This window comes from Malaya genurostris, chromosome 3 (genome assembly GCF_030247185.1).
Source record: "Malaya genurostris strain Urasoe2022 chromosome 3, Malgen_1.1, whole genome shotgun sequence".
Taxonomy (NCBI): Eukaryota; Metazoa; Arthropoda; class Insecta; order Diptera; family Culicidae; genus Malaya; species Malaya genurostris.
In genome coordinates, this window is record NC_080572.1 from 47687194 (window position 1) to 47715095 (window position 27902).

The 27902-nt window shown below is 39.9% G+C and overlaps 2 protein-coding genes across 2 annotated transcripts; one reads left to right on the top strand and one right to left on the bottom strand.

Moving 5' to 3' along the window:
• Nucleotides 1-4145: 4145 nt before the first annotated feature.
• LOC131435323 (macoilin) lies at nt 4146-27902 on the bottom strand. The gene is made up of 8 exons (XM_058603071.1): nt 26864-27902; nt 8795-8939; nt 8588-8714; nt 8400-8526; nt 6850-8334; nt 6480-6771; nt 6211-6400; nt 4146-6150 (listed from the first exon to the last, which is right to left on the bottom strand). Exons 1-8 carry the CDS (start codon nt 26938-26940, stop codon nt 5588-5590), a joined length of 3006 nt encoding a protein of 1001 aa, XP_058459054.1. The 5' UTR covers nt 26941-27902; the 3' UTR covers nt 4146-5587.
• LOC131435324 (probable cytochrome P450 6a14) lies at nt 17511-19143 on the top strand. The gene is made up of 2 exons (XM_058603072.1): nt 17511-18600; nt 18661-19143. Exons 1-2 carry the CDS (start codon nt 17526-17528, stop codon nt 19077-19079), a joined length of 1494 nt encoding a protein of 497 aa, XP_058459055.1. The 5' UTR covers nt 17511-17525; the 3' UTR covers nt 19080-19143.

A 27902-nucleotide genomic window follows, 5' to 3' on the forward strand; every position in this document is an offset into this window, starting at 1 on the left:
TCATCTGTGGGCCCCTACCGAAACGAAATTCTGGGTACGGGCCTGCTACAAATATATCCAACAATTTATTTCAGATTGTGATTGGAAACGTTCGTCTCACAGTTCATCGAAATCGACTACAAATACTACAAAATACTTCAGAAATTCAAACTCCCATCCTCAGAAAGTCAAACAGATTAAGATAAGCTATAATTGAAAAGAATTTCATCTATCCAAAAGCTAAAGTTATTATCCTAATTGAAATCTTTTATTATTATATTAAAATTTATCGTTCTAAATTTCTATTGTGAATAAGTCGGTAAAAATAAACTGAATTGTAAAAAAAACTAAAAGGAAGAATTGTTATAAACACAACGTGGACAATTTTACGAGTTGATGGTTTATTGCTTTTTAATGTCTCGTCTTCGACTTGTTAGTAAATTAAGATCTCGTGCATAGCAACGTGAGCAAGCCTCACACAGACGTACTTGAGCGAAACTATGTAATGCTGTAGCGTTATTATTTTCGTTGTTTTCTACTTATTTGACGATTTTGAACCATTTGTTCCGTGTTTCAAAAAAACTGAAAAAGCTGGCATTTCATGTGCAGAAAATTTGATAATCAGGTTAAATCTATATAATTTGATAAAAGATCTGGTTTGTTCGAGTGTGTGTCGAAATGAGAAAAATCTTCGGCTCATTTCGAAGTAAGATGGATGGAAAGTCATTTAGGTTTATTTTGCACTGAAAATAAAATTATATCAAGTGGTATAACAATTGCAATACAGCGAACGTAAGAAGAACTTCGAGATAAACTTACTTTGTTTGACAATGTATTGGAATATTGTATTGGGGTATTTTCTAAAACTGAAGATATAAAAAGAAATCATACAGATGAAATTTTTACTAAAGGTCTGAAATTAGAATTTTTTCTCAACATTTTTTTCAGTGCCGGAAAAGAACTATCTAGTTATCAAAAAAACTTCTTCTTCTTTTCTGGTTGGCGTCACCTCACTTAAGATGACGCCGAATTAATGGCACAGCAACTAAGGCTATATTGCCAGTTAATTTTCGTTTATAGTCCAATGGACTTTATTTTCACTTGACTACAAGCGAAAATCTCGCTGTGTGGCTGCGTCGAATCGTCTAAGTACGGCTGAAAATCCTTTCTTTCTTGCGAAATACTCGAATTTTCTCCGGACTAACACGATGCAACGTGCTCACCTGTTGAGAGTTTCACCGGAAGTCCTATAAAAAAACATGCTTTCGAGGAGGGTTAATTTTGACAATGACAAAATAACTAGTCGACTGTCAAATTTGAACTAAAAGGTCAAATAATTCGCGAGATAGTCCACAGCCTAAAAGTTAAAAAAAAATCCTTAAATTGGTGATATTTAACATGACCCATGTGCTAAATCAGTAAATGCATCCAGATGAAAATAAAGTTTTAAAGACGCAATTGGCTGAAGCTAGAAATTCGATGTATAGCATCGTGCAAGGAATAGTTACAGATAACAGACATAGCACAATTAGCACAATGACGCTAAAATGAAAATTGCTTAGAGATGATACTTTCCGCAAGAGCTGTCAAATCGTAGGAAAATTTTTGATTACTTCACCTTTTTAACGATTTCTTATGAAAACGGGCAAATTCATTTGAAAAATCGTCGTAGAAGTAGAAGAAAATGTTTCTACTCTGAGGTGATAATGTTGATCTTAATTTATTGTGCGAAAACTAACATTTATTTAGAATGGAATATTAGCATTATACTTAGTTCAATACCATTCTTCAAATGTCCGGAAATAACTAATAAAGTATCCAAAATAAATGGTGCTCGATCGCTAAACATTCTAATACTCGAGAAATCAACATTACAACATTACAAGTCAAACATAGAAGGCGCTGAGATTTTTGAGTTTTGCGTTTGAAAGCCAACACACTAAAGTCGTTTTCGCTTGATGCCGAGCCTAACCCAGTTTCAACATTATTGAACTGAAAATCGAGTCAGTTTAGATCGTGGTTTTTATATCAGGTTTGCTGATGCAGAGATCGGTAATTCAATTTAAGTGTGCATTGTAAGTTTCTAATTCTAATACTAATTCTTTAGTTGAAATTATTTCCAGTGGAAAATAAACCCAAATAACTTTCCGTCCGTCAAATTTTGAAATGGGCCATAGTTTTAGTCAAATTTAACTACTCGACACCAAATAACCACTCAAGTGTCAGATTTTAACCAAAAGTTAAAATTAACCGTGAAATGGTTCACAGCCTAAGTAATGATGTATTTCAAATTTGTTAGAAATCTCGTCATTACTGCACCATTACACGTTCATTAAAATGATATTATTTTTCAGTAATGACATTTTTAATGACTCGTGTAAGGGCCGCTAAAAATAATTGTTTTTCCTTGATGACATTATATAACTGATTACCCTTACACGAGAATTATTAATGTCATTTTTAATGATTACATTCCAAATTTATACGGAGAATTTTTCATAATTGCCCTTACACGTTCATTAAAACTGACATTACACGAGAATTATTTTTGTCATTTTTAATGATGACTAAGTAATGATGTATTTCAAATTTGATAGAAAACTCGTCATTACTGCATTACTGCACCATATTAAAATGATATTTTTTTTCAGTAATGACATTTTTAATGACTCGTGTAAGGGCCACTGTTCAGGCACAAAATATTTCTGAAAATGGATTTACTGATATTAGGTCAATTAAAAGTATCAGTCGTAAAGTTGCAGAGACGTTCACATGAGTTTTCATTTATTAGTAAATACTTGCTTGCGATATAAGACTTGTTCGATAAGATACAGAAATCCAGAAAAGGAATATCAGTTAAATTTGTTCATTTTTCCACATAACTCGGTCCATTGTTGCTCGTTGCCAGTCATCAAAGACATCATATTGACAAGATATCCAGCTCTCACATTTCCCGAACAAATCATTGGCAACATCCTTTTTTGCGAGCATGGCGCCCTCAGGCGAGTCCGCATCGAATCTCGTACATAGAAGTAGGGGAGAGAAATGTCAAATTCGTGCGTGCCAAAGTACCAGCACTGCACACCCATGCAATTGACATGATATGTTGAATGTGATGCCGGGCGATGGCATTGCTGAACTGAAGATTGGTTTCGCTCCAAGCTGACAGGGTCTGAAGTCACTCAAGGCACGGATGCTTCGTAGATCGCCCTCCACTTGATCGATCCACCTTGCTCGTTGCGCTCCTCTTCTTCATGTCCCTGTCGGATTAGATTCAAGAACCATTTTTACTGGGCTGTCGTCCGACATCCTTATGACATGCCCAGCCCATCGTAGACGTCCGATTTTAGCTGTCCGTACGATGGGTGTGCAAGCAGCCGTTGCAATTCGTGATTCATACACCGTCTCCACGTTCTGTCTTCGAAAACACTTAGGGCGCGTGGGTTTTTTTGAGGCCAAAGGACTCACGATTTCCTGCCAAAATACGCCTCTGAATTTCTCTGCTGGTGTCATTATGGTCATTATTATGGTCAGTGTGCCCAAATACACGAACACGTCAACCACCTTGATATAGTCTATCAATATTGTGTTCTTCTCTAGAGCCGCTTCGTCTAATGTATTTTGTTTTTGACGCTTTTATGGACATTCCGATACGTCTAGCTTCAGCGTTCAATCGGAATGAATAGGGTCGGAAGGTCACACTGTGTGTGTGGTAGTGGACCAGACCAATGTGATTTACTTCGAGCTTCTGAAATCTGCTGAAACTGCCAACAGCGTTTACTAACTACAACTAATGGACGATTTGAGCCTTGCGATTGCGGAAATATCGGCCGAGATAGACAGAACAAGATGCTTTCAGTTCACGACAATGCATCATCGCGTAAGTGGAACAAGGCGTTCGCGACACGCTGAGAAGTCTCCAATGGGAAGTGCTTGATCATTCAGCTTATGCACCAGACCGAAAATAGCTTCACCAACACCAAAGGCAGTCAATTCTTCTGGTGAGGCATCCACGAACTGCCAGCAAAATGGTAAGAATGTGCAAAAAATAACCGAAAATAATTAGTACTGCTGGTAATCACGACTGCTCAAAACGTAATAATAGTTGTCGCTTTGATACACTCACGGATGTTTCGGATACCGCAAAAAGGTTTCGAGAAAAAAAGTTAACTTGCATTTTCTGTTTATTCTTATCTTCATACTTCTTTTCTGCATAATTTGCATTATCATCATTACATTTGTTGTTTGTCACTGTCCCAAAAAAGAGTCTATTTTATCCTGTTCTTTTCTGTGACAGCTTATTTATTTTTCGGGATGTCATCAGTTTACTTAGTATCATCATTGTTCATGTATGAGTGTGTTAATTTCTTGTTTTTGTCAATCTCTACAGTAACTTAAAATAGATTGTATGCTTGCAGTTTTGCGCTTTCTCTTCTACTTTGAGTGATTTTCCAGCTGGATTATCATTCTGTTGTATGAGAGTACTCGCAATGCAATACTCTCACAAATTTGTCTCTTCATTCTGCTCGGTTATCCTAAATGAGATTAAACATTGCAAATGACTTTGCTGACAAGTTTCAGGAATTTCTCCCTACGGGTTTTCAATAACATCCGGTTCAATACGTATGCGAGAATCTTACGCTCTGATGTCAGTTCGGGGGTGAAACTTCCCCTGTCGAAATGTTTAAGCTCTGTCTTCGTTTGTCTATAATGTTTTTCAATCAGCAGATTCATTAGGTTACAATTTAATCATACTCATAATAGTAGTTGTCGGTTAACGCGAGTGATATAAAATAGGAGCAGATTATTACTTCGCTTTATCGCTTTTATATAAATAATAAGCTATAAAATTAAAAATTAAAAAAAATTAATCATTATTTTAAGTAATATGAATATCACAACATTTCTTGTTTCTTTTTCTCGTTTGTTATATTGATAAATTTAATTCACTTTAACGTTTCTTCCTTGTCGGCTGCATGCAACCTAAGGATAGATAGAGAGAAAGAAGGTACACAGACACAACGTATTGTTCGTTCTGTATTATTTATCATGAGTGTGCTCATCACAACTTTCCATTTTATACAGGACGAATGTTTAACTGATGAAAAAAGACATACACGTTCATATAGGTTATAAATAAAACGTAGTAATTCAATAAATGTCCCGAATTATGTACGAATTGTTTGAACAGTGCCGTTCTAAGAGTTCAAGGAAGTTAAGAGTGTTCAAAAATTTAAAACAAAAGAAAACCAAATTTAATTTAGAAAAAAAGTACTACTTGTGCAAACAATACGCTACTACTCAATTGAAGCTTCAGATGAATGTGTAAGAAAACACAAATACTAGGAACATTTTGCTGTTTAATGGATCTCTTCCTGAATCCTCAAATTTCGGAGATTTTTTTGAGATCAGAATAGAACACTTACACGGATGTCCTTTCCACCAATTAGGAGAAAGGATGACTCTTCGATAGCTGTTGTGTTTGCAATAGAGATTGCTGTGTAGGATTGAACTGATTCGTACCAGAACTGCTGATCAAATCAAGACTTTGAAACGGTGTGCAACTGCCGCTGATTGGAAGGAATTGTTGCAATTCCAACGCCGCTGGTCAGGCCTCGGTACCACCGACCATCGACGAACAGTTCTTGGGTGTGTAGACAGATGCATTTGGATCTAAATTGGAGGGACAGTTGTTGGAGTTTTGCATTTGTACTATTTGGCCATTGGAACCGGTGGCGGTTACAGTCACAATACCGGGGCCAGTCTGTTGCATCGAAGGAGGAACCATTCCGCCACCGGACATGACATTTGCAGGAGCACAGCCGGCGGACATAGCAGCAGAAGCCGTGGTTATGGTTGATGTCAGTACGCCTAGATTGCTTAATTGACTGATCAACGGCGGATTGTTCATTACAATATGCGACATTGGACTAGGCTGACCGGTTATCCCATTCAATCCGGATTGTGACAGTAACTGTGGTGCATCGGAAAGCCGCATATGCGATCCAACAACAGCGCCGTTGCCGCCGCTACCACCACCGCCACTACTGGACGATGGTCCTGGGCCAGACAGACAAAGAGCATCGTTTGGCATTGCTGGCATAACGGCTAGTAATTGGACAATTTTTGCCTTCAAGTCTAGTATTTCCTTATCCTTAGTACGCAGTGAACCTGAAAAATCGTACAATATTATCCGTACTACCAACTGATAGCAAACGAAATTGACATTACAGGTGGCAATCTCCAGTTGCCGTCGGGTGTCACCGAGGGCCGAGAATAAGTCCAGCTTAACTCTCGTTTCGGCCGAAAGGTTCTTTTCCAAGGTGGCATTTTTATCCTGCATTGCCGCTAGTGCAGACATAAGTACTTCGGCGCTTTGCTGGGATTCCCGGTTCCTCAACTGTACCTCAAATTTGCGCATCTGTGAAAAGATGAGTGGAAGGTGAAATTTGAATGCTAAACCTATCCTACTCTCGATTATCAGCAAACACAACACATACCTCCTGCTCAAAGTTGTGGGTTTGTTTTTCGGCATTGTGCTTAGCGTCCTCCGAACTTTTCAGATCCCGGCGCAGCTTCTGAATCTCCATTTCCATTTGCTGTCGCTTCAGTTTGCACCCCTCACCACACTCGGCCCGGGCCGCTTTGTCTTCCGCTTGTTTCCGGTGCTTTCGTTCGTTCTGCAGCTGCGATTCAAGCGACTGCCGGTGGCGTCGCTCTTCACCCAAACGTCGTTCGACAGTTTGCAGACTTTGTCGCTCCTGTTGACGCTGTGATGCCAGGTCTTGGTATCTAAAACGGAAGTTGAACAATATTATAGTTCCAAGCCAAACACAATGGAAATGGAAGAAAAAAAAAACAAAATTTTACTTGTTTTTCAACTCATCGCAGTCCTTCTGTTTGGCCTGCAAACAAGATTTCAGATTATTTGTGTTGAAGTCGTACGATTGTCGTGTCTCGTTTTCGGTCTGCTTCAAGCTACTGATTTCGGATCGTAGTTTTTTCGCTTCTGCTTCCAACCGACTGCAAGTTTCGCACACCTTGATTACTGGTGGAACAAGCGTAATGTCCGGTACAGTTGGTGCCGCTGTCGTTGTCGCCACCGCCGTTGTCGAAGATGTCGTAGTTGTGCTTATACCAGCCACCGTAGAACCGGCGGTTGTGCTCCCGGTGCCGTTTTGAGTATTATTCGAAGCCGTACCGTTGCCGGTTGTTGTGAGCGACTGCTGCTGCTGTTCAAGATTCTGCAGATGATTGTCCTTGGAAGTCACCGAACCAGCCGAAGTTGTCGTCGTCGTCGATACAGTTGATGCTGCAACCGTTGTCGTTAGAGTTGTTATCGAGGATGCTAGCGCGAGAGTTGCTGCTAACCGAACCGCTGCGACGTGGTTGGTGTTTTCTTTTTGTTTCACGCGATTCTTTCGACCTGCTCGATTGGTTTTCGGTTCAGCAGGGGGATCGTTTTCAACTTGGTTCTGTTGGGACGAGATTGGCGTCTGTTGCAGTTCCATATCATAGTTGATCACGTGCCCGTTCTGTTGATGCTTGCTTTTACTTCCGCTGGCGTCATGTGTGCTATTGATGGCTTGTGGGGATCTATTGCTACTACCGCTCGTTTGAGAACTTGTGGTAGAGAGACTATCGAATTGCGTTTTTTGAAATCCCGGTGAATCGAAGTCTTTTTTCTCCTTCGGAGACATGGCAGCACCATTGGTTTGCAGGATATCGCTCGTACGTGAACTGTCCTTGGGGCTGTAATTGATGCTGTTGTTCTGCTGCTGTTGATGATATGAATAGCTGCTGTTGGCTTTCCCGCTCAATGAACCGGAGTTCTCCTTGTCTAAACTTTTCCGGTGCGAATGTTTGGAGTGATTAGCACTGCCGTTCATTGTGCTTGTGGTTCCACTATTTCCGGATGCTACGGTTACATTAGATCCCGTACCGGCATGACCATTCACCTGGTTGGCGGTTAGCAGACTGCTTTGCGATTTACTGTGAGTTTGAGCGTTTTTACTATTATGATGATGATGGTGATTGTAATGACTTCCGCTGCCTCCACTGCTGCTACTACTACTGTTCAAATTGTTACAGTTAGTACTGTTATTGATAACTGCCGTTACGGCTAGTTCTTTCGGCTGGGAAACCGGTGCCAGCTGGTGATCCGGCTGATCGGAATTCACCTCACTTGCTAGTTGCACATTACTAGTTGCAGATTCTTCTTTGGGCAGTGCTTCCTGCAGTAGCTGCATGTAGAAGTCATTGTCCTTGGCTACCTCACGCTGCTTCCGTTGCCTTATTCGATAACCAACGTAGCTCTTGAAACCAAACCCTAGCGTTACCACTGGATAGCCAATACTGCAAAAAAGGAAAACGGAGTGATTCATCGGTTCAACCAGGTAGTTGAACACCATAATCATTACCAGTGAGCCGCAAATGGTCGACAAAGATCTAGATGTGGAATATTTCGACTATCCTTCCATCGAATGGCTGCCTCTAGGTAGACAAACAGTATCCAAAGAATGATGGTTGGCAAGCAGATTCCCTTATCTAAAAGCAGCACAATCACAGATTAGATATTTATGAACATTTACTAGAAAAAATTACCAACCTGTATGCCATACATACTGCACCCACACATAGGTGCTCGCCGCGAAAAACAGCCACTGCACGGGGATGAAAAACAAGCACACCAGATCGGAAGTGATGGCTATGAAGACGAACAGTACCGAGAATGCCTGCATTGAAAAAGTAGATTTAGTTTTTTTGCCGAAAATAAAGAACTACGGTTTGGGTTCCGATGTAATAGCATACTTACCAGTCCCTTGTATTTGAATGAGTCATAGACTGAGCGTAGTAATAACCAGAATGGCCACAGAAACTCGAAACGAAACTCCAGCAAGAAATCGGCGGTGATTACGAACGCCCATAGCAGCAGAAATTTAATGTATAGCAGAGTGTTGCTGAAATAAAGAAGAAAAAAACCCAAGTTGACTAATTAATTCTGTAGAAATAAAGTAAGAGCATATTCATTATTTTTACGTTTCGTCTTTGACTCATCAGTGCAGAGCAGTTCAAATTGAACTGCTTAGTGCTAAACTCGGCAGTTCAATTTGAACCGCTAAGCAGACGTAAAGTTTCTGCTACTTACAGAACAGTTTTTGTTTTGCAACGAAGTGCAATGTCTTTTCTGACGTGCCGAACGAAAACGTGTTTTCGACTATTTCTGGCCGATGCAGGTATGGTCATTTCAATTTGAACTGCTCTGCACTGATGAGTCAAAGACGAAACGTAAAAATAATGAAAACGGTTATGTGCCCTAGCACAAAATTTGGCTAACCCCTAAATGACCATACCTGCATCGGCCAGAAATAGTCGAAAACACGTTTTCGTTCGGCACGTCAGAAAAGACATTGCACTTCGTTGCAAAACAAAAAGTGTTCTGTAAGTAGCAGAAACTTTACGTCTGCTTAGCGGTTCAAATTGAACTGCCGAGTTTAGCACTAAGCAGTTCAATTTGAACTGCTCTGCACTGATGAGTCAAAGACGAAACGTAAAAATAATGAAAACGGTTATGTGCCCTAGCACATACCTCCCCGTGGAACCTGTTACGAGTAATCAAGATAGAAATACGCCTCAGAATTATCGGCTACAAACAAAATAAGGATTACGTTTGGAAGCTCGGCAAATTGAACTGCAAACATCGTTTTTGCTTTCCATGTTGCGATCGAATACTGCTTGGCGAGCTCCAAACTTGCAGTATCGATGTCGTACTACTGCGAAAACTCTGTTGAGCGTGGCAGAAGATGTGGAAAATTGAACAGTGGCATATCCAGTGATTGGATCATAACCAATCAAAATGTGCGTATTGCCTGCCCTAGGAATGGTAATCCAGATCAACAAATCAACAAGCGGAAAACGTTGTGGGGTCCTTCGTACGGTTGAACTAACGGATTCATAACAGAATCGATCCTGACAAAGACGTGAGTACACGGTGAAGGATCGGGGCTCGTAAAAACGGTTAGTTTAGTGTGATGATTCGGATTTGTTGGATTTAGCTTATCTAATGCATTACGCAATTTCTCTGCAAACTCGCTTCTGTTTTGCTACCGAGCTACCGAAATCCTTTCAAAATGCTACTTTTCATAACTGCAGCTGGTATGTACGTTTGGGCATTAAGCTTAATGTCCTTATGTTTATTCTTCCACACAAAACCATCAGTCACTAGCCGTCGTGTAGATCGCAATCCCGAATTGGCTGTTCCGTGTACGTAATGCAGTACGATTACGTATCACAGTAGAGAGATCGTAACGCTAGCGGAGTTTTTTTTTCCATAAATACGTTTATTCTTAGGCAATATACATAAGTTTTTCTTTGCCGTGGCATCCACAAAACATAGTACTTTAAACCTAATACATTTCGAATATCATATTAGTATGTTGGTGTTCACTAGTTAATCTAAACACTGTTTTTAATAATCGGTTTGTTATTATAAAGCACATTAAGTAAAATACATTTATTTTGTACATGACCTTATAACTATTTCAGGTTTGTTTGCATCAGTTCATCACATTTATTCAATGTCATATAGTTGGCTATTGGTTGAACTCATGAAAGAGAAAACAGTCTAACAAAAAAATAATTTAAATTGGAGCTCCAATGGACTTAATGAAATGATAAAGAAGTTTCATGTAAGGAAGGTCACGACATGCACGAATGTCGCGAACTGGGACATTGGATAGTCTACCTTAGGTACGCGAGGAATTTATTAGTTGAGATCTGACATCACGATACTCCACGCATGTCCAAACGACATGACCAATATCGCGATAACCTTCGCCACAAGCACAATGATTAGTTTCGGAAAGTCCAATTCGAAGGAGATGTGCGTCTAACGTGTAGTGATTGGACATTAGTCTAGACATCACACGAATGAAGTCCCTACTCACATCCAGTCCCCTGAACCATGCCTTAGTCGATATTTTAGGAATAATTGAGTGCATCCACCGACCCAGATCATCTTTACCCCAAGAAGCTTGCCAGCTGGCAAGTGTTCTTTGGCGAGACGCGCTATAGAATTCGTTGAAAGCAATCGGCCTCTTATAAAGTTTACCCTCAATAGCACCACGTTTGGCTAAACCATCTGCTCTTTCATTGCCTGGAATGGAGCAATGAGCCGGGACCCAAACTATTGTGATTTGATAATTATTATTCAATATGACGTTCAGGCACTGTTTTATTTTGCCCAAGAAAAACGGCTCATTTTTGCCAGCAGCGTTTGAGCGAATGGCTTCAATTGCACTCAGGCTATCTGAAAATAATGGTTTGGAGATAATGCGACGATTACACTCAAACTATACTGAACTGCTGCTAACTCTGCTATATAAACAGTTGCAGGTTCTTGAAGTCTAAATGAAGCCGAAACATTATTGTTGAATATACCAAACCCAGTAGCCTCTTCAATTCGTGATCCGTCCGTGTAAAACATTTTCTGAGAGTCAATATGCCTGAACTTACTTGTAAATATTTTTGGGATTTCCATCGAGCGTGTCGATGTGTCGAAAAATAGAGTTGAGTCAGGGACATTTAGGAGGGTGTCACGAATAGGAATATATCTTGAAGGGTCGATTTCCTGTGACATATGGTTAAAATATACTGTCATGAATCTTGTTTGAGATTGAAGCCTTTCGAAGTTATTATTAACCAGGGTTACAGTACCTCACATCTTATTAGCAGTCGGGATGAAAGCTCCCAAAAACGATCTTTTAATGGAAGAACTCCCGTCAGAACTTCAAGACTCATTGTATGTGTCGAATGCATGAAGCCTAAGACGATTCGCAAACAACGATACTGAATTCGCTCCAGTTTGATAATATGAGAGTTTGCAGCGGAACGATAGCAAACGCATCCATATTCCATCGCTGAACGTATCGTTGTCTGATACAATTTTATTAGATCTTCCGGATGAGCACCCCACCAAGATCCTGTTATTGTTCGAAGAAAATTGATTCTTTGCTGGCATTTTGTTATCAGATACCTAATGTGTCCTCCCCACGTGCATTTGGAATCAAACCACACTCCGAGGTATTTGAAAGTCAAAACCTGTTGGATTATTCTTCCCATCATATGAAACTGAAGCTGCGCGGGATCATGCTTTCTTGAAAAGACGACCAGCTCTATTTTCTCCGCAGAGAATTCGATACCCAGATGAACAGCCCAAACGGACAATTTATCTATGGTGTCTTGACATGGTTTTTGCAGATCAATAGCTTTGGGTTCAGTAACTGAAACCACGCCATTGTCTTAGTGTACATGGGGTTACTAGACAACTGTCAATGTCAATGCTTTCGATTCTTTACTTGTTTGTGCGGTTGGAATTCTGCGTTTTCAAAATGTCGCGTATTGAAAAGGAAGTGGAAATTGAAGTTCTGGACACATGGCTAAGTGAGAAGGGTATTACTATACGAAAATTGGCGAAGCGGTTTGGAATTCATCATGTCAGTGTTAAAAACATAATTAATAGCGGCCCTTACACGAGTCATTAAAAATGTTATTACTAAAAAATAATATCATTTTAATGAACGTGTAATGGTGCACTAATGACGAGATTTCTAACAAATTTGAAATACATCATTACTTAGTCATCATTTAAAATGACATTTTTAATGCTCGTGTAAGGGCCGCTAATAAGTTTGGGGAACATTATTCTTAGGAAGGAAGAAGCTTGAGCGACCACCCCTGGTTGCTACTCCGTTACTGATAGCTGAAATTGTACAGGGAATTTCTAGATGATCCAACCTGGGACTGGTAAATCATCCTTTAATGTACATCTTCTGGTAATCCCAGAATTCATTGATTAGTACCGGTCCGAACGTAGATCGTCTAAGGAATGGGAAGGAATGTTAGTCCAACACTTGTTATTACTAGAGGCCGTATATACTACTGCGCACTCCACAAGTGTCACGGGAGAAGGATATTTGTTAGTAAAATTCAGTATTGGTATTATTCGCGCGCGACTCAGTATGCTCCGGTTTCAAGATGCTCGGATGCACTACTAAACTCACTGACTTCTTGAGTGAACGTTTCAACAATATCCTATATTAAAGTCCCGGGAAGTCTTGATTCACAGCTCTAATTCGAGAAAACTGAAGAAAACTTCCCTATTTTTTATAAATGAAATTAAGTGATACAAAATAAACGAGTGAATAGGATTTAGACAAAATAGTTGATTCATTGCATTGACATAAACAGTTGTTATAAAATCATTTCAAATGACCAAATAAAGGTCAACAGATTTCACACGCGTCTTGATTCTTTATTATTTCCGATTTATTATTTTAATTATTTATTAAAATTATTAATTGGTTATATTGGTTGATCTGGTCATCTCGGCTACCGAGAAAAATATTTATTATTATTTGATATATTAATATCAAGAAATATTAATATCAAGTGTTTTGCCTTTCTCATATAGAAAGGTTATGCAATCACTGTGAAAACCGACTTTTTAACCGAGGCCTGGAGGGCCGAGTGTCATATACCATTCGACTCAGTTCGTCGAGTACGCAAAATGTCTGTGTGTGTGTGTGTATGTGTGTGTGTGTGTGTGTGTGTGTGTGTGTGTGTGTGTGTGTGTGTGTGTGTGTGTGTGTGTGTGTGTGTGTGTATGTGCGTATGTGTGTATGTAACGCTTTTTTGCACTAAGTTTTCTCGGAGCTGGCTGAACCGATTTTCACAAACTTAGATTCAAATGAAAGGTCTTGTGGTCCCATACAAAATTCCTGAATATTATTTGGATCCGACTTCCGGTTCCGGAATTATGGGGTAAAATGTGCAAAAAATTGTGAAAATAAGTGCACTAACTTTTCTCAGAGATGGCTAAATCGATTTCCACAAACTTAGATTCAAATGAAAGGTCTTGGGTTCCCATAAAAAATTCCTGAATATTATTTGGATCCGACTTCCGGTTCGGGAGTTATGGGGTAAAATGTGCAAAAAAAATAAAATATGTGTTCTAACTTTTCTCATAGATGGCGCGACCGATTTTCACAAAATTAGGTTCAAATAAAAGGTCCTGTAGTCCCATGCGTTATTCTTGAATTTCATACGGATCCGACTTCCGGATCCGGAAATTGTATACCATCACTAAAAATTGGTAAAAACCTTAAAAAAATTTCTAAATCGACCTCAAATCTTTTCCAATTTGATGGTTTTTATCAGTAGACGGTCAAACAAACCGATTTCGGTTATTTTTTTTTAGAATCGAAGAAATTTTTTTTTTGCTTTTTTCATATAGAAAGGTTATGCAATCACTGTGAAAACCGACTTTTGAACCGAGGCCCGGAGGGCCGAGTGTCATATACCATTCGACTCAGTTCGTCAAGTACGCAAAATGTCTGTGTGTGTGTATGTGCGTATGTGTGTATGTAACGTTTTTTGCACTAACTTTTCTCGGAGATGGCTGAACCGATTTTCACAAACTTAGATTCAAATGAAAGGTCCTGTGGTTCCATACGTAATTCCTGAATTTCATCAGGATCCGACTTTCGGATCCGGAAATATAGGGTAATGTGTGTTAAAAATTGTATACCATCACTGAAAAGAGCGAAAAACCGTAAAAAGTTTTCTAAATCGACCTCAAATCTTTTCCAATTGATAGTTTTTATCAGTAGACGGTCAAACAAATCTATTTCGGTTATTCTTTTAAGAATCGAAGAAAAATAATTTTGAAGAATACCACAGTATTATATATGATAGTATGATTGATATGAGAAAGGCATCATTACACCACTAGGTGGATTAAAACAGGTTTTTACTATGTATTCAATATACCGATATATGTTATCTCTGTTGTTAACTTTGTAATATCAACGGATTTGCGCAATAGTTGATTTTTATCATTCAATTTATAATCCTGAAAGACGATCAATAACATGGAAGAAGAAAACATTCCAAATGAAAATTTTCTTCGAAGCTAGACGGAAATTGATAGGTTGAATGAAGAGATAATTTAGTAAAATAGAGTAATCAGAAGTGAAACATTGAAAACATCTGATAACTGAAAGGAAACAGAAATCCCTGCAATTGTCGCCTTTTACGACATGGAAGCAGGAACACAGTGGATCTATTCTTGGTTCATTTTTTCACCGGATTCCACACGACATCTAGGCTGGTACTATCCGGAGAGAGCTAATAGGTACTATCAATCTCCTAGTGGACCTCAGCCCCTACTTAGGATGAGCTACCAGGAAGAGGTAGAAAACCCGGTTCTTCCAACCCGAATTTGGACCAGAAAGTTGTATCTCTAATCATGAAGAACAAATCAATGTCAATACGTGATTTTGCCAAAACAGCAGGAACGAGTGTCGGAATGGTCCAGCGTATCAAGAGGCGAAATCACCTAAAGACCTACAAGAAGCAGAAAATCTCGGAACAAAGTGTAAAACAGAAGAAGCAAGCAGCAACAAGGGCCCGGAAATTGTATTCGCGTCTTTTGCAGGGTCCGGATGCATGCGTTTTGATGGACGATGAGACTTATGTAAAAGAGGACTCAAAAACCCTTCCAGGTCTACAATACTTTACTGTCGTCGTTGGGAAGGATGTGAGCGATGCGGACAGGTCGATTCAAGTGGAGAAACTCGGTCGAAAGGTACTGGTATGGCAAGCAATATGTTCCTGTGGTTTGAAGTCAACCATTTTTTACACTACCGGAACAATAAATGCAGAAATCTATCGATCTGAGTGTTTCCAGAAGAGATTGTTGCCTTTATATAAGAAGTATAGTACACCTCCACTGTTTTGGCTGGATTTGGCGTCGACTCACTATGCCAAAACCACTCTCAATTGGCTTGCGGAAAAGGGTATACATTTCGTTGAGAAAAATATCAATCCACCAAATTGGCCTCAGCTTCGACCCATCGAACGTTACTGGGCAATCGTGAAGAGGGCCTTCAAGAAGATTGGTTAGGCAACTGGGAACATGCAGGAGTTCAAAAAAATTTGGGCTCAAGCGTCCAAAAAATGCGATGCAACACTTGTCCGGAACTTGATGAAGAGCGTTCGATCAAAAGTTCGAAAACTCGTGAAGGAATAACTTAAATTTCATCCGGTTTTCTTTATGTTCAAGTTTAACCTCGTACAATAAAGGATCAATTTTTAGTTTAAATAAAATATCGTTTTTTATCATAATTTGAAAGAAAAAATTGTGGATAGCTTATTTTCGATACACTCCTTAAAACATTTATACCGAATATCTATTTAATACATGGAAAATTTATTAGAAAATTCTTCTGCATACTTTCACTTACATAGAACGGTCACAACGTAACTGACATAAATGACGTTCACTTGTCATTGAAAAAGAAAACGCAGAACAAAAATCCACTTCATTTCACCAGAAACGTTTCATCGTTTCTGGTGAAATGAAGAGGATTTTTGTTCTGCGTTTTGCTGTCTCGTTCTCCGCCAAGTGACAGCATTTGAATACAGCAATTTCGTTTACCTGAATGGTTATGACAAAATCAACTGATATGAATCAACAACATTTTACTTGAAATAACCAGTGCGTGAAACAACAATTGCAATATTGTAATGTTGTGACTTTTCAAAATTACACAAATAAGAAAACCTTTTTGACATGATTGGGACCGACCATCTCTACTGTGCAATGAAACATTAAAATCTTTGTTTCTGTTCTTTCGCTGATTGTTACTAATTGTAAAATTACGAAATTGGTTTCCTTATACATTTTCATATGATATTAAATTTCTTGAACCACCATATTTAAAGCCAAAAGTGAACTAATTGAAATATAATTTATTTTAATTTGCCCCGGAGTTGTGTTTAATTGAAAAAAAATAAGTTGTTAAAATAACTAAAACGCTCATAGCATTCAACCTATGCAAATTTTAGAATCAAAATCGACAGTTGTTTCAACACAGTGAATTATTAATTTGATCGACGGATGTCTTCGTTAAGCTTCCAGCATGGAACATTCAACTTGATTGTTATTTTATTTCGGTTGCTCTGAAAACAAAACTTGCCTCGATTTGTAACAAACTTTAAACAATCGGTTTCAGAAAAATAACTAGTATTTTAGTTGTATTGTGAGCGAGGGTCGTTTCGTACAGTTTTGCCCACATATCTCACGCCTCCATACCATAAACAGTTTGAGGAATCTTTCTATAAGTGATTGCCCTTTACAATTGAAAAAAATCGATAGCACATCACGTCAGGTAAAGCTGCTGCGAATGGATTGCAAGTAATACTGTATCATTTTAATCACACGATAAAAAGTGCTTCACTCGTGCTATCAAACATGCACATCACCCGGGGAAGCATGATACAAGTTTCAGGGTTAACTGACATTAACCACCTGCGATCGCGCGAAACAAAACTTAATTAAGTCATCAGAATCTTGATTAGATCCTTTAAATGTCTTAAATATATTTAATATAAGCTAAGCTTTTTCCATAACCGTTAGTTACTCGCAATTCACACGCGGCAGGAGTCGCAGGATTCCGGATTTGTTCCATCATTCATCGGGCCACATGTTGTTACTCTATCTGTCACTTCTTTTGTTGGCCCTGGCCGTGCATGGGGTTCGGAAACGTTTCCGATATTGGGAAGATCGAAGAGTGCCGTACGTGACACCAACATTTCCAACAGGAAATTTGCGCGGTTTTGGTCGAAAGTTTCATATTTTCACTATTATGGAACGGTGCTACAAACAGTTGAAAGGGAAAGGGCCCTTCGGAGGAATCTTTATGTACACAAATCCGGCAGCTCTTGCTTTAGATCTGGATTTCGTAAAAAATGTGCTTGTGAAAGATTTTCAATACTTCGAAGACCGATCATTTTACTATAACGAAAAAGATGATCCTCTTGAGGCTCATTTGGTTGCGTTAGAAGGAACAAGGTGGAAAAATCTTCGATCCAAAGTGACACCAATATTTTCGTCCGGCAAAATGAAGATGATGTTTCCAACTATGATACGTGTAGCAAACGATCTTAGCAGGCTACTGATTAAGGAAATCGAGGAAGAAAAAAACATCGAGATGAAGGAGATTTTGGCCCGGTATACTACGGATGTAATTGGCAACTGCGCATTCGGAGTAGATTGTAACAGCTTGTATAATCCGGAAGCAGAATTTCGCCAAATGGGAAAGAAAGCTTTTACGTTCAGATTTCTAAAAGTGTTAATAGCGCAACAATTCCGCGAAATCGCTCGCGCATTGCACGTGACATTCTTTGATTCGGACGTTACCAACTTTTTCCTCAAAGTGGTGAAAGATACTGTTGAGTACCGCGAAAAAAACAACGTTCAACAAAATGACTTTATGAGTTTGCTGATGCAGTTGAAGGACCCAGGTCCGGAGAGCGATGAGAGCAAAAATCAGCAGGGATATTTGTCGATTGAGGAAATTGCCGCACAAGCTTTTATGTTTTTCCTGGCTGGATTTGAAACATCATCCACCACAATGTCCTTTTGCTTGTATGAGCTTTCCGTGAATGCTAAACTTCAGGAAAGAGCTCGGGAAAGTGTGCTACTTTCAATCGAAAAACATGGTTCCATGAACTACGATGCCATTCGTGATATGCAGTTTCTTGAGCAATGCATAAACGGTAGGTCATATTGACAGAAATACAGCGGAAAAGCGAAATAAATTATTTTTATATTCACAGAATCACTCCGGAAATATCCTCCGATAGCATCTTTACCACGTACGGTTACTAGGAACTACCCAGTGCCCGACAGTGATGGCGTGGTATTACGGCGTGGGACAACCATGGTCATACCTATTTATGCTATTCATCATGACTCGGAGTATTACCCGGACCCAGAAACCTACGATCCAGACCGCTTTAACCCAGACCAGGTGTCCCAACGAAATCCATTCTGCTTCATTCCGTTCGGGGGAGGTCCTAGAACCTGTATTGGGTTGCGATTCGGAATGATGCAAATTCGCATCGGGTTAGCTATTCTGCTAAAACACTTCCGATTTACTGTGTCGAGTAAAACGGTTGTGCCTTTGCAGATATCCCCGAACGATCTGGTTCTCTCCTTCAAGGGAGGATTGTGGTTGAAGTTGGAGAAGCTTTGAGCTCTTTTGATAATTGTGTTACATTTGTGGCTGATGTAATTTGTCTAATGATTGGATAGTAACCGGTGATGGATAAATCATATAATACGAATAAAGATTTGTGTGGTTCACCCTTTACTTTTAGTGGAATCCTTCCGGAAAGTATAACGAACACTTTCCTGTCCAGCTTCCGAAACTCAACATCTGGATCGTTCTATTATAGCTATTATAGCCGATCCCGAATGCACAAGTTTCAATGACATCGGTGGTGACTTGTGCCAATAAATCTTTCATTCACACCTCAGAGTGCATTACTCTAAACGTGTAATGCTTTCTTCCCCATACGGCGAAATTATGCTTTCGAATTATTCACGCTGTTACAATCTACTTCGAATGAGCAGGTACCTTTTACGTATGTAGTGAACGGGTCCAAAATCTCTTCCATTTCAATGGTTTCGTTTTTCGCAGTTTTCTCAACCAGTAGCTCGGTAACGATCGACCACAAGCACAATCGTCGGGTACATCCGGACGAAAACGTCGAAATCAAAAATTTTCCCGGAGATTTTTCCATTTGTTTGTAAAGACGGCTTAATATTATTAGTCTCTTTTCCCTCGCAGAACAACACTGGGTGCACTGCGCAAGAACACGAAGACTAATCGTCATCCTTTTCATCGGCATTGCAATTTCGAAACTTGAGGCGGCCCGATCTGCTGAAAAATAGCAAAATTCCAAACATATGAATTGAGCGAATCATCACACAAAACGTATCGTGCAGAACCGACACATAGAAATACGACATATTTTCAGTGATTGAGTGCTCTGGGCTTACGATAACGTTTTGTTCGCTAGTAATTTTTTTTGCCAGAGCTGCAAATGCCCTGCCAAATCATAAATTTTCTTGCAAATTTGTCGGCAAAAACAAATTTAAATTAGGCTGGAACATCCCCCCGAGCCGTTGCCAAGTAAAATTTTTAACCTGGGATTTGCCCGAAATCAGCCTTAACATAGGTTTCATCGTCCATCAAAAGGCACCCGGTCAGCACCTGGTCATATAGTTTCCGAGCACGAATTTTGACCACACTATTCTGTTTTATGGTACGATTTGGCTGTTTGCTAGTTCGATACCACTTGATTCCTTCCCGGAGTCGAGTTCCCCTCACGGTACTATGGGCAGCACCAAATTTTCTGGCCAAATCACGGTCCGACGGATTAGGATTCCTCTTAATCGTCTTCAAAATCTTACCACGCAGTTTCCGGTCGACAGTTCCACTGCGACGATTGGCTTGAGGCTTCCGAATCGTCGTCAATGTTTCCTTATACCGTTTGATAATGCGCCATACGTTATTTCTGGGCAATTTCAGCTGTTTAGCTAGCCTAGATGCAGACCACAATGGATTTTCCAAATAGCTGTGCACAATTTTTTCCGTTCTTTCGGCTTCCATGTTGATTGTTTACAAAGTACAGTCGATTTGCGGAATGTCAAAAATCATACTTGAAGCTGACAAAATCCCCGACACGTGGGCGCCAAGAACTTCCAAATCCATCCACCAGGAGCGCCACAATATGAGCAAAAGTTTGTTTCAATTCTAAATGAAGCAAGCTTTATTTCTAATTGACCAATATGAGTGTGAATCTTTTGTGCATGTTGTTTAAGACGATCCATTTAGTCATCCAATTTAAAACCAAAATGCTCTTGTTATTGATTTTCTCGCATGTAGCGAAATTATTCATTCCTTGTTACAGATCAAAATCGTTGGTATGAGCTGTGTACTGCTCTTTCGGTTCATAAGCGAGAGATGTGAATGTTGAGTGTATTATTTGTTGTGGTCGACTGATCACCTATACAACGAAGTAATGTCTTAAAAACTCTTAAATACTCAGATACATGGTAGTTCCCATAAACAATACGAGTAGTAATAATTTACAATTAACAATACAGTACAACGTTATGAGTTGACGAAACCGATCAGTTATTATAAATCTAAGAAAATGCTTTTTTATATCCCCATGAATTTCAAGTTTCCAATTCAAGCAATTAAATACTAATTCTAAGAAATTTTAGTTTTTATTGAATTATCTTATTTCTAACTGATGACTTATACATTGTTATATGTTTCAGTTACAACAATTTAATTAATTTAAAGATACCAGAGCTTTTTTTGTCTGACTTTTATAATGTTGTAGTTGAGAATACGTTGGAAGTGATTTTTGCAATGAAGCGTTTCGGAATGATTTGATGGAAAATATTGAAACTCTAATCTGACAATGACAGCTTCACCTTCGTATATTAATGTAATTGTCAATCTTTCCATCTAACTATCGTACATAATGACCAAGGCTATTCCTCTATTATTTAATATATTTTAAAGAACCGTTACGATACACGATAGAAAGTGACACCTAGCGCAATAATAATATTTGCATATAGAGCAATTCCAGGAATGAGTAGACGAATCAGAATCGACCTTCTCCGATTTGAATGAAACTTTGCACATTGCTTCAGTTTGGCAAACCAAAAGTTTTGAACCGATTGAGAGGTCAATCCGACTCACGACTGATTTTTAAAAAAGGCGTATGTATTTTTGCATTCCACAAAAATGGCGTTCAGGAAGAAGTTGTAGGGAATCAATAGGGCACTCTAAAAAAATATACACCGAAAAAAAATTTCGATTTTTTCTCAATAATAAAGTAATCCGAAAAAGTTAAATAAAAAAGCATGGTTTTAATTTTTTTTTGTATAATTTTTATTTGTAAGCTATTAATAAAACCTACAGATTGATGGCTATCGCATCCGTGCCTTTTGAAAAATGAAGAAGTTACAGCTAAAACAGTTTACGGGACTCGTTGTAATTCGGAAACCGTTCATCGTACAAAAATGGCGTCCAGGAAGAAGTTGTAGGGAATCAATAGGGCACTCTCTCTCTAGGCGCAACAACTGGAGCAACTTGGCGCGGCGACTCTTGAAGACGGCTGGAGGAACATAAGGTCCGCCGTGAGTAGCACTGCTGCAACCATACTAAGTACGGGGTTATCGAATCGAGGAAATGACTGGTTTGACGGCGAATGTCAGCAGTTTGTCGATAAGAAGAATGCAACACCGCACGAGAGCGAACGAGGAACGATACAGACAGGTGCGGAACAGACAGAACACGGTTTTCCGGAAGAAAAATCGCCACCAGGAAGACCAGGATCGCGAAGCGATGGAACAGCTGTACCGCGCAAATGACACACGGAAGTTCTATGAGAAGGTGAATCGCTCACGTAGAGGCTACACGCCACAGGCCGAAATGTGCAGAGATACCAGTGGTAACCTTCTCACGAACGAACGTGAGGTGATCGACAGGTGGAAGCAGTACTATGACGAGCATCGGAATGGCGAAGCACAAGATACAGAGAACGGCACTGGAATCAATCTGGGTGCACGCTCAGCCGACGACAGATTCCCAGCCCCTGATCTGTCGGAGATAAGTGAGGAGATCGGCAAGCTGAGGATCAACAAAGCCGCGGGCAATGACCAGTTGCCAGGCGAGCTGCTCAAACATGGAGGAGAGGCACTGGCCAGAGCGCTGCACTGGATGGTTTCTAGGATTTGGGAGGAGGAGTTTCTACCGCAGGAATGGATGGATGGAGTGGTATGTCCCGTATACAAAAAGGGAGATAAACTAGATTGTTGCAATTACCGCACAATCACATTGCTGAACGCCGCCTACAAGGTACTCTCCCAAATCCTTTGCCGTCGTCTATCACCAATAGCTAAGGCATTCGCAGGGCCGTACCAAGCGGGATTTACTGGAGCCCGTGCCACTACGGATCACATATTCGCGATAAGACAAGTACTTCAGAAGTGTCGTGAATACAACGTGCCCACGCATCATCTATTCATTGACTTCAAAGCGGCATACGACACAATCGATCGAGAACAGCTATAGGAGATTATGCACGAATACGGTTTCCCGGATAAACTGACGCGATTGGTCAAAGCAGCGATGGATAGAGTGATGTGCTACCTCCGAGTATCTGGGACGCTCTCGAGTCCCTTCGAATCTCGGAGAGGGTTGCGGCAAGGTGATGAACTCTCTTGTATCTTGTTCAATATTGCCTAGGAAGGTGTGATTCGAAGAGCGAGAATCGACATGAGTGGCACGATTTTCCGAAAGTCCGTACAACTATTTGGCTTCGCTGACGATATTGATATTGTGACACGTAACCTTGAGAAGATGACGGAAACCTACATCGGACTGAAAGCTGAAGCTAGGCGTATCGGACTGGCCATAAATGCGTCAAAAACAAAATACCTGAGAGGAAGAGGCTCTAGAGAAGAAACACTACGTCTCCCACCACGAATATTGATAGAAGTTGACAATATCGAAGTGGTTGACGAGTTCGTGTATTTAAGCTCACTGGTGACCGCCGATAATGACACCAGCAGAGAAATTCAGAGACGTATTTTGGGAATCGTGCGTACTTTGGACTCGGAAAAACTCTTCGATCGAGAAAAGTACGCCACCGCACGAAATCGACCATCTATAAAACGTTCATTAGACCAGTTGTTCTTTATGGCCACGAGATTTGGACTATGTTGGCAGAGGACCAACGCGCCCTCAAGAAAGGTACTGAGGACCATCTATGGCGGAGTGCAGATGGAAGACGGAACGTGGAGACGACGTATGAATCACGAATTGCAACAGCTGCTAGGAGAACCACTTATCGTACGGACAGCTAAAATCGGACGTCTACGATGGGCTGGGTATGTCATAAGGATGTCGGACGACAGCCCAGTGAAAATGGTTCTTGAAGCTAATCCGACTGGTACAAGAAGAAGAGGAGCGCAGCGAGCAAGGTGGATCGGTCAAGTGGAGGGTGATCTCAGAAGCATCCGTGCCTTTAGTGGCTGGCGACGAGCAGCCATGGACCGAGTTATGTAGAGACGTATGCTTGATACAGGAAAGGACACCCCAGGACTATAGCTGTTAGGTTAAGCTAAGGTAGGTAAGAACCATTGTGATAGAATCATTTTACTACTGCCGCTTATTCTAACTATAATATAACCTTTGTATAAGTTGTGTCTATGAAAATGGGTTTTGAAATATTGTAATCTAGTATGACAATCATCAAGTCGAATCATCGATTCGATTTTCTGCGATAACTGGCAACTTGCGATTCTCTCTGGATAAATTGAATAACACTGCGCCGATCATTATCAGACTATATATATTTTGCAAAGGGCCGTGAAATACTCAGAGTATGAAGTGCAGCTAAGAAATGTAGGAAAGTTCTCTCACGGCTCATGCATTGAGAGGCAGCGAGTTCTTGTAGCATCTTCTACCAGATTGAAAATGTTGTGTACAATGTAGAGAAATATCAAGCCGCTTTCTGCCAAATTATCGGCAATCACCAACTTTAATGATAACAGACTTTCGTACCGGCACCGTGATTCTGTTTTTTTTTCAATACGGTTGAAAACTCATGCATATGGTTTTGTGCTCGGTGATGTTTTCAAAGCCAAGCTTCGGTATCGGTTATCGTTTTCATTATCGCGTGTTCGAAATCGCGGTGTTGTGCTTTTCTAATCCTTCAAAAATAAAAACTAATGAGCTCGAGTGACACGTTCCCCTAGTTATTAGGAGATTTGTGCCTTCCCGTGGCTTCTCGTCATATTCCTGATGAGAAGGGAAGGATAAAAAGAACATGGAAAAGAAAATGTGAAGTGGATGAGATGGAAAACACCACAAAACAAAAAGAAAAATCTGTCAAAATGCAAATTTAATGAAACCTCCAACCACCGAGAGGGTTTAGACATTTTACAAAAGCAACACCATTCTGCATTACCAGAGCAGAGCGATTCGCAATATGTATGAACAGAACTAAATTCGGTACCCCATAAGGGCAAACAATCTGCTAAACCTTTTAGGGTAAAACCAGAAGGGATTCATTCACTCCAGGAGGAAAGATGAAAAACGATAAAATATCCTTGAATTTTAGCTACCCATACACAGTTCAACCATGTATGGAGAACCATAAACCCAGATACGTAGTTGCGTCTATGCGGGACAGTGACATATCACATACGATGGAGCACGCAATCGCACTTACACAAATCACAAAAAGCACTTTGAAAAGTAGCAATGTGATAGTTGAGTTAGCAATGTCTAGTCAGAGCTCTGACGCGATCAGTGATCTTAAGATCTCAGATCACCAATGTATTTTGATTTTTGGTGATTTTCCCAGCCCTGTGTAGGTCTTGCTGATTGTTGGCCGTACCTAATATGACAATTAAAACAACAGATTGACAAAAACATCAATTTGAAACTTGTGTCGATTTCTAATAAAATATTATTGAGAAATTTATCATTACACCACTAGATGGACCTGTTTTCAGGTTTTTTTTTAAGGAACCATGCATAGAATAGCAATTTTCTTGGAATTTTCTAAAACAAAAGAAGATAACAAAATAATCTCATTTTATTTATACCCAGTTTTCGCTCCCGTACAGAAGTACCGAAAATAGTGGTCAAAACAATTAATTAATCAGGGGACGGGTATAGCGTGATGGGTAAGTCGATGCCTTTCACGCAGCCCGCCTGGGTTCGATTCCCAACCCCGCACATAGGGTCAGAAAGTTTTTCTGTCCCGAAGAGGTGAATGACATTAATACCAGATATCTGCAGCGACCAGATTGACTTGGCCCGCTTTGCTGAATGAAGTTAATACTAATGCGCGACCCAGAGCTCTCTGTAACAGTACCTTTCTTCGAGTTCTTTCGCGATGTACCAACTACGTCGCAAATGGTATTGCTATTGGTTTGCAGAAATCATTAAACCGTTTATTATCTGGGTTTGATTTTAATGTCAGCAGAAGCAGAATACGTATAAATATTCTGATTATTAGAAATTATCATTAGGACCACATTGTGTCTGATGTTTGTAAATAAATAAATCCGCTTTGACTCGGTCTCAGTTCAACGCACATTCAACCCCTCGTGATCTATTTTCTTTCGAACAGACCAAATTTAAACCGTAAAAATCTTTAATGTTGAATTAGCATGGATTAGGTATATTTCCTTTCTGATATTCAGTATGGAATCGCATTGCTAACGCTGCAGTGAATATCATGTTCGCAGTATTTTGTAAACATATGCTGGTTTCATCCCGGCACTCGTAGTAAGCTAATACAGAAAGCTGTTGCTTTTCATTATCATCTCGACTGCCGTTACTTTTGAATTACAATTTATTGTGGTAGGGAGCAGGTGGTATTTTAACACCTTTTGCTGAAAAAGCGGATGACGGAATAATGAAGGACGATAACAATGTTTAGGCATAAGGCTAAAGTGTATCCGTTGTAGGTCTTCGCCCGAACAAGATGTAGACGCAACAAGTATGTCATAACAAAACTATTGCAATTAAACTTTGTTCTCAGAATGAGGTGTTTCAATTCATTGTTCTTACTAATAGTAATTAGCTTCATCGATTGAATCATTTTTTTTTTAATTTAAGGTATGGATTACAAATCTGTTGAATTGTATTCGTAATCGAAAATAAATAACATAAATAAAACGAATTGAATGTGTATCGCTAATACAGGAATGAAAAAAAAACAATACATCGCTTCAGACAAGTCTGTCTGAGCCCAATTTTATCAACCTTCACCCTGCAGAAAAAAGGTACTGGCAACTCGGCCGTTTGTATTGTTGAGATAGTAAATGGATCATCTCAAGCTTGATTACTGTCGCGGTTTGTTTCCATTCAGTTCTCATTGCCAACTCACCATTGCATTGGCGTCCGAAGCGCGGAGACCCCAAGCTTACCTTCCGAACTGTTCTGCTATTTTATTCCTCTTGATGGGTCGCCGAATCTTGCCACAATCGGCATTTCTCCTCTTCATTATCCGTGTTCAGCCAGCTGCTACTTTCTCGCCGTGGTGATTCCGTTGCTAGCAGCGTTCCAGCAGCTGTAACAGAAAAAATCCTCCACCTTCTTCCTTACGGCAGGAAATGGAGCACGCACACACACGCAACAGTCACTGTAGGCTCCAAAATTTCACTCCTAGATGCTGGATACAGTTGCTTTTCTCTTGGGACGAGTAACTGCTTGAAATCTGAAGAAAACTATTTTTTTCTTGTTTTCGTTTTCGGATTTTCGCGTGTTAAATTTAGAATGACTCTTGATGGTTGAGTTTTTTTTCTTTCAGCACCCACTCGTTTGTTCCCCGCTGTCGTAGTGACGGAATGAAAATTACCTATGAGAAATCACACTGCCTTACGATTTTTCCTGCACTTTTTCTCTGGATCGACCAGTTGGCAGAAGCTAATTTTCACTAAAAACACTTCTGTGCAGAGCTCAGTTACTCCGTGTGTTCTATATACCTAACATTTAGCTAGGAAATAACAATAGTCCTAACAGGAAGTAGAAGTTACTTCCCTTGTTCCGAATTCACACCCGCAGAATAATCCCGAGCACACGGTGCAATTTTTGTAACTTCAAAATGCAATTGTTTTTTCGTGACTTTCATTAACTTCACGGCACTTTGAAACCCTCAGTCAGCACTTTCAACGTTGTCCATCCGCTCTTGGAAAAACTGCACAATCCGTATTGTACGTAGATATGATAAAGGAACCATTTACGATAGGCAAATATGTCCCCGTTTGTCGACGATTCTGTTTGCTTCCTTCGCGATAGTTTGATGGCCGATGTATTCTCGCCTTTCCGTCTTCTTCTCTCTGTTGCACTCCGCGGCGAATCGCGATTTTGAGTGCCGTTTTTGCTTGCTATTGTGACGATGGTGATTCGATATGGAAGCTGCTGCTGATGCTGATACAATACGAGAGCGAATTCGATGTTTTCCTC

Excerpts from the sequence above, each read along its gene's own strand:
- LOC131435324 (XM_058603072.1), top strand. The coding sequence starts at position 17,526 with ATGTTGTTACTCTATCTGTCACTTCTTTTGTTGGCCCTGGCCGTGCAT. Across the intron at positions 18,601-18,660 it reads TCTTGAGCAATGCATAAACG|AATCACTCCGGAAATATCCT; the intron begins GTAGGTCATATT and ends TTATATTCACAG.
- LOC131435323 (XM_058603071.1), bottom strand. The coding sequence starts at position 26,940 with ATGAAGAGGAGAAATGCCGATTGTGGCAAGATTCGGCGACCCATCAAG. Across the intron at positions 8,715-8,794 it reads CATTCAAATACAAGGGACTG|GCATTCTCGGTACTGTTCGT; the intron begins GTAAGTATGCTA and ends TTTTCAATGCAG. Across the intron at positions 6,772-6,849 it reads TGCGATGAGTTGAAAAACAA|ATACCAAGACCTGGCATCAC; the intron begins GTAAAATTTTGT and ends CTTCCGTTTTAG.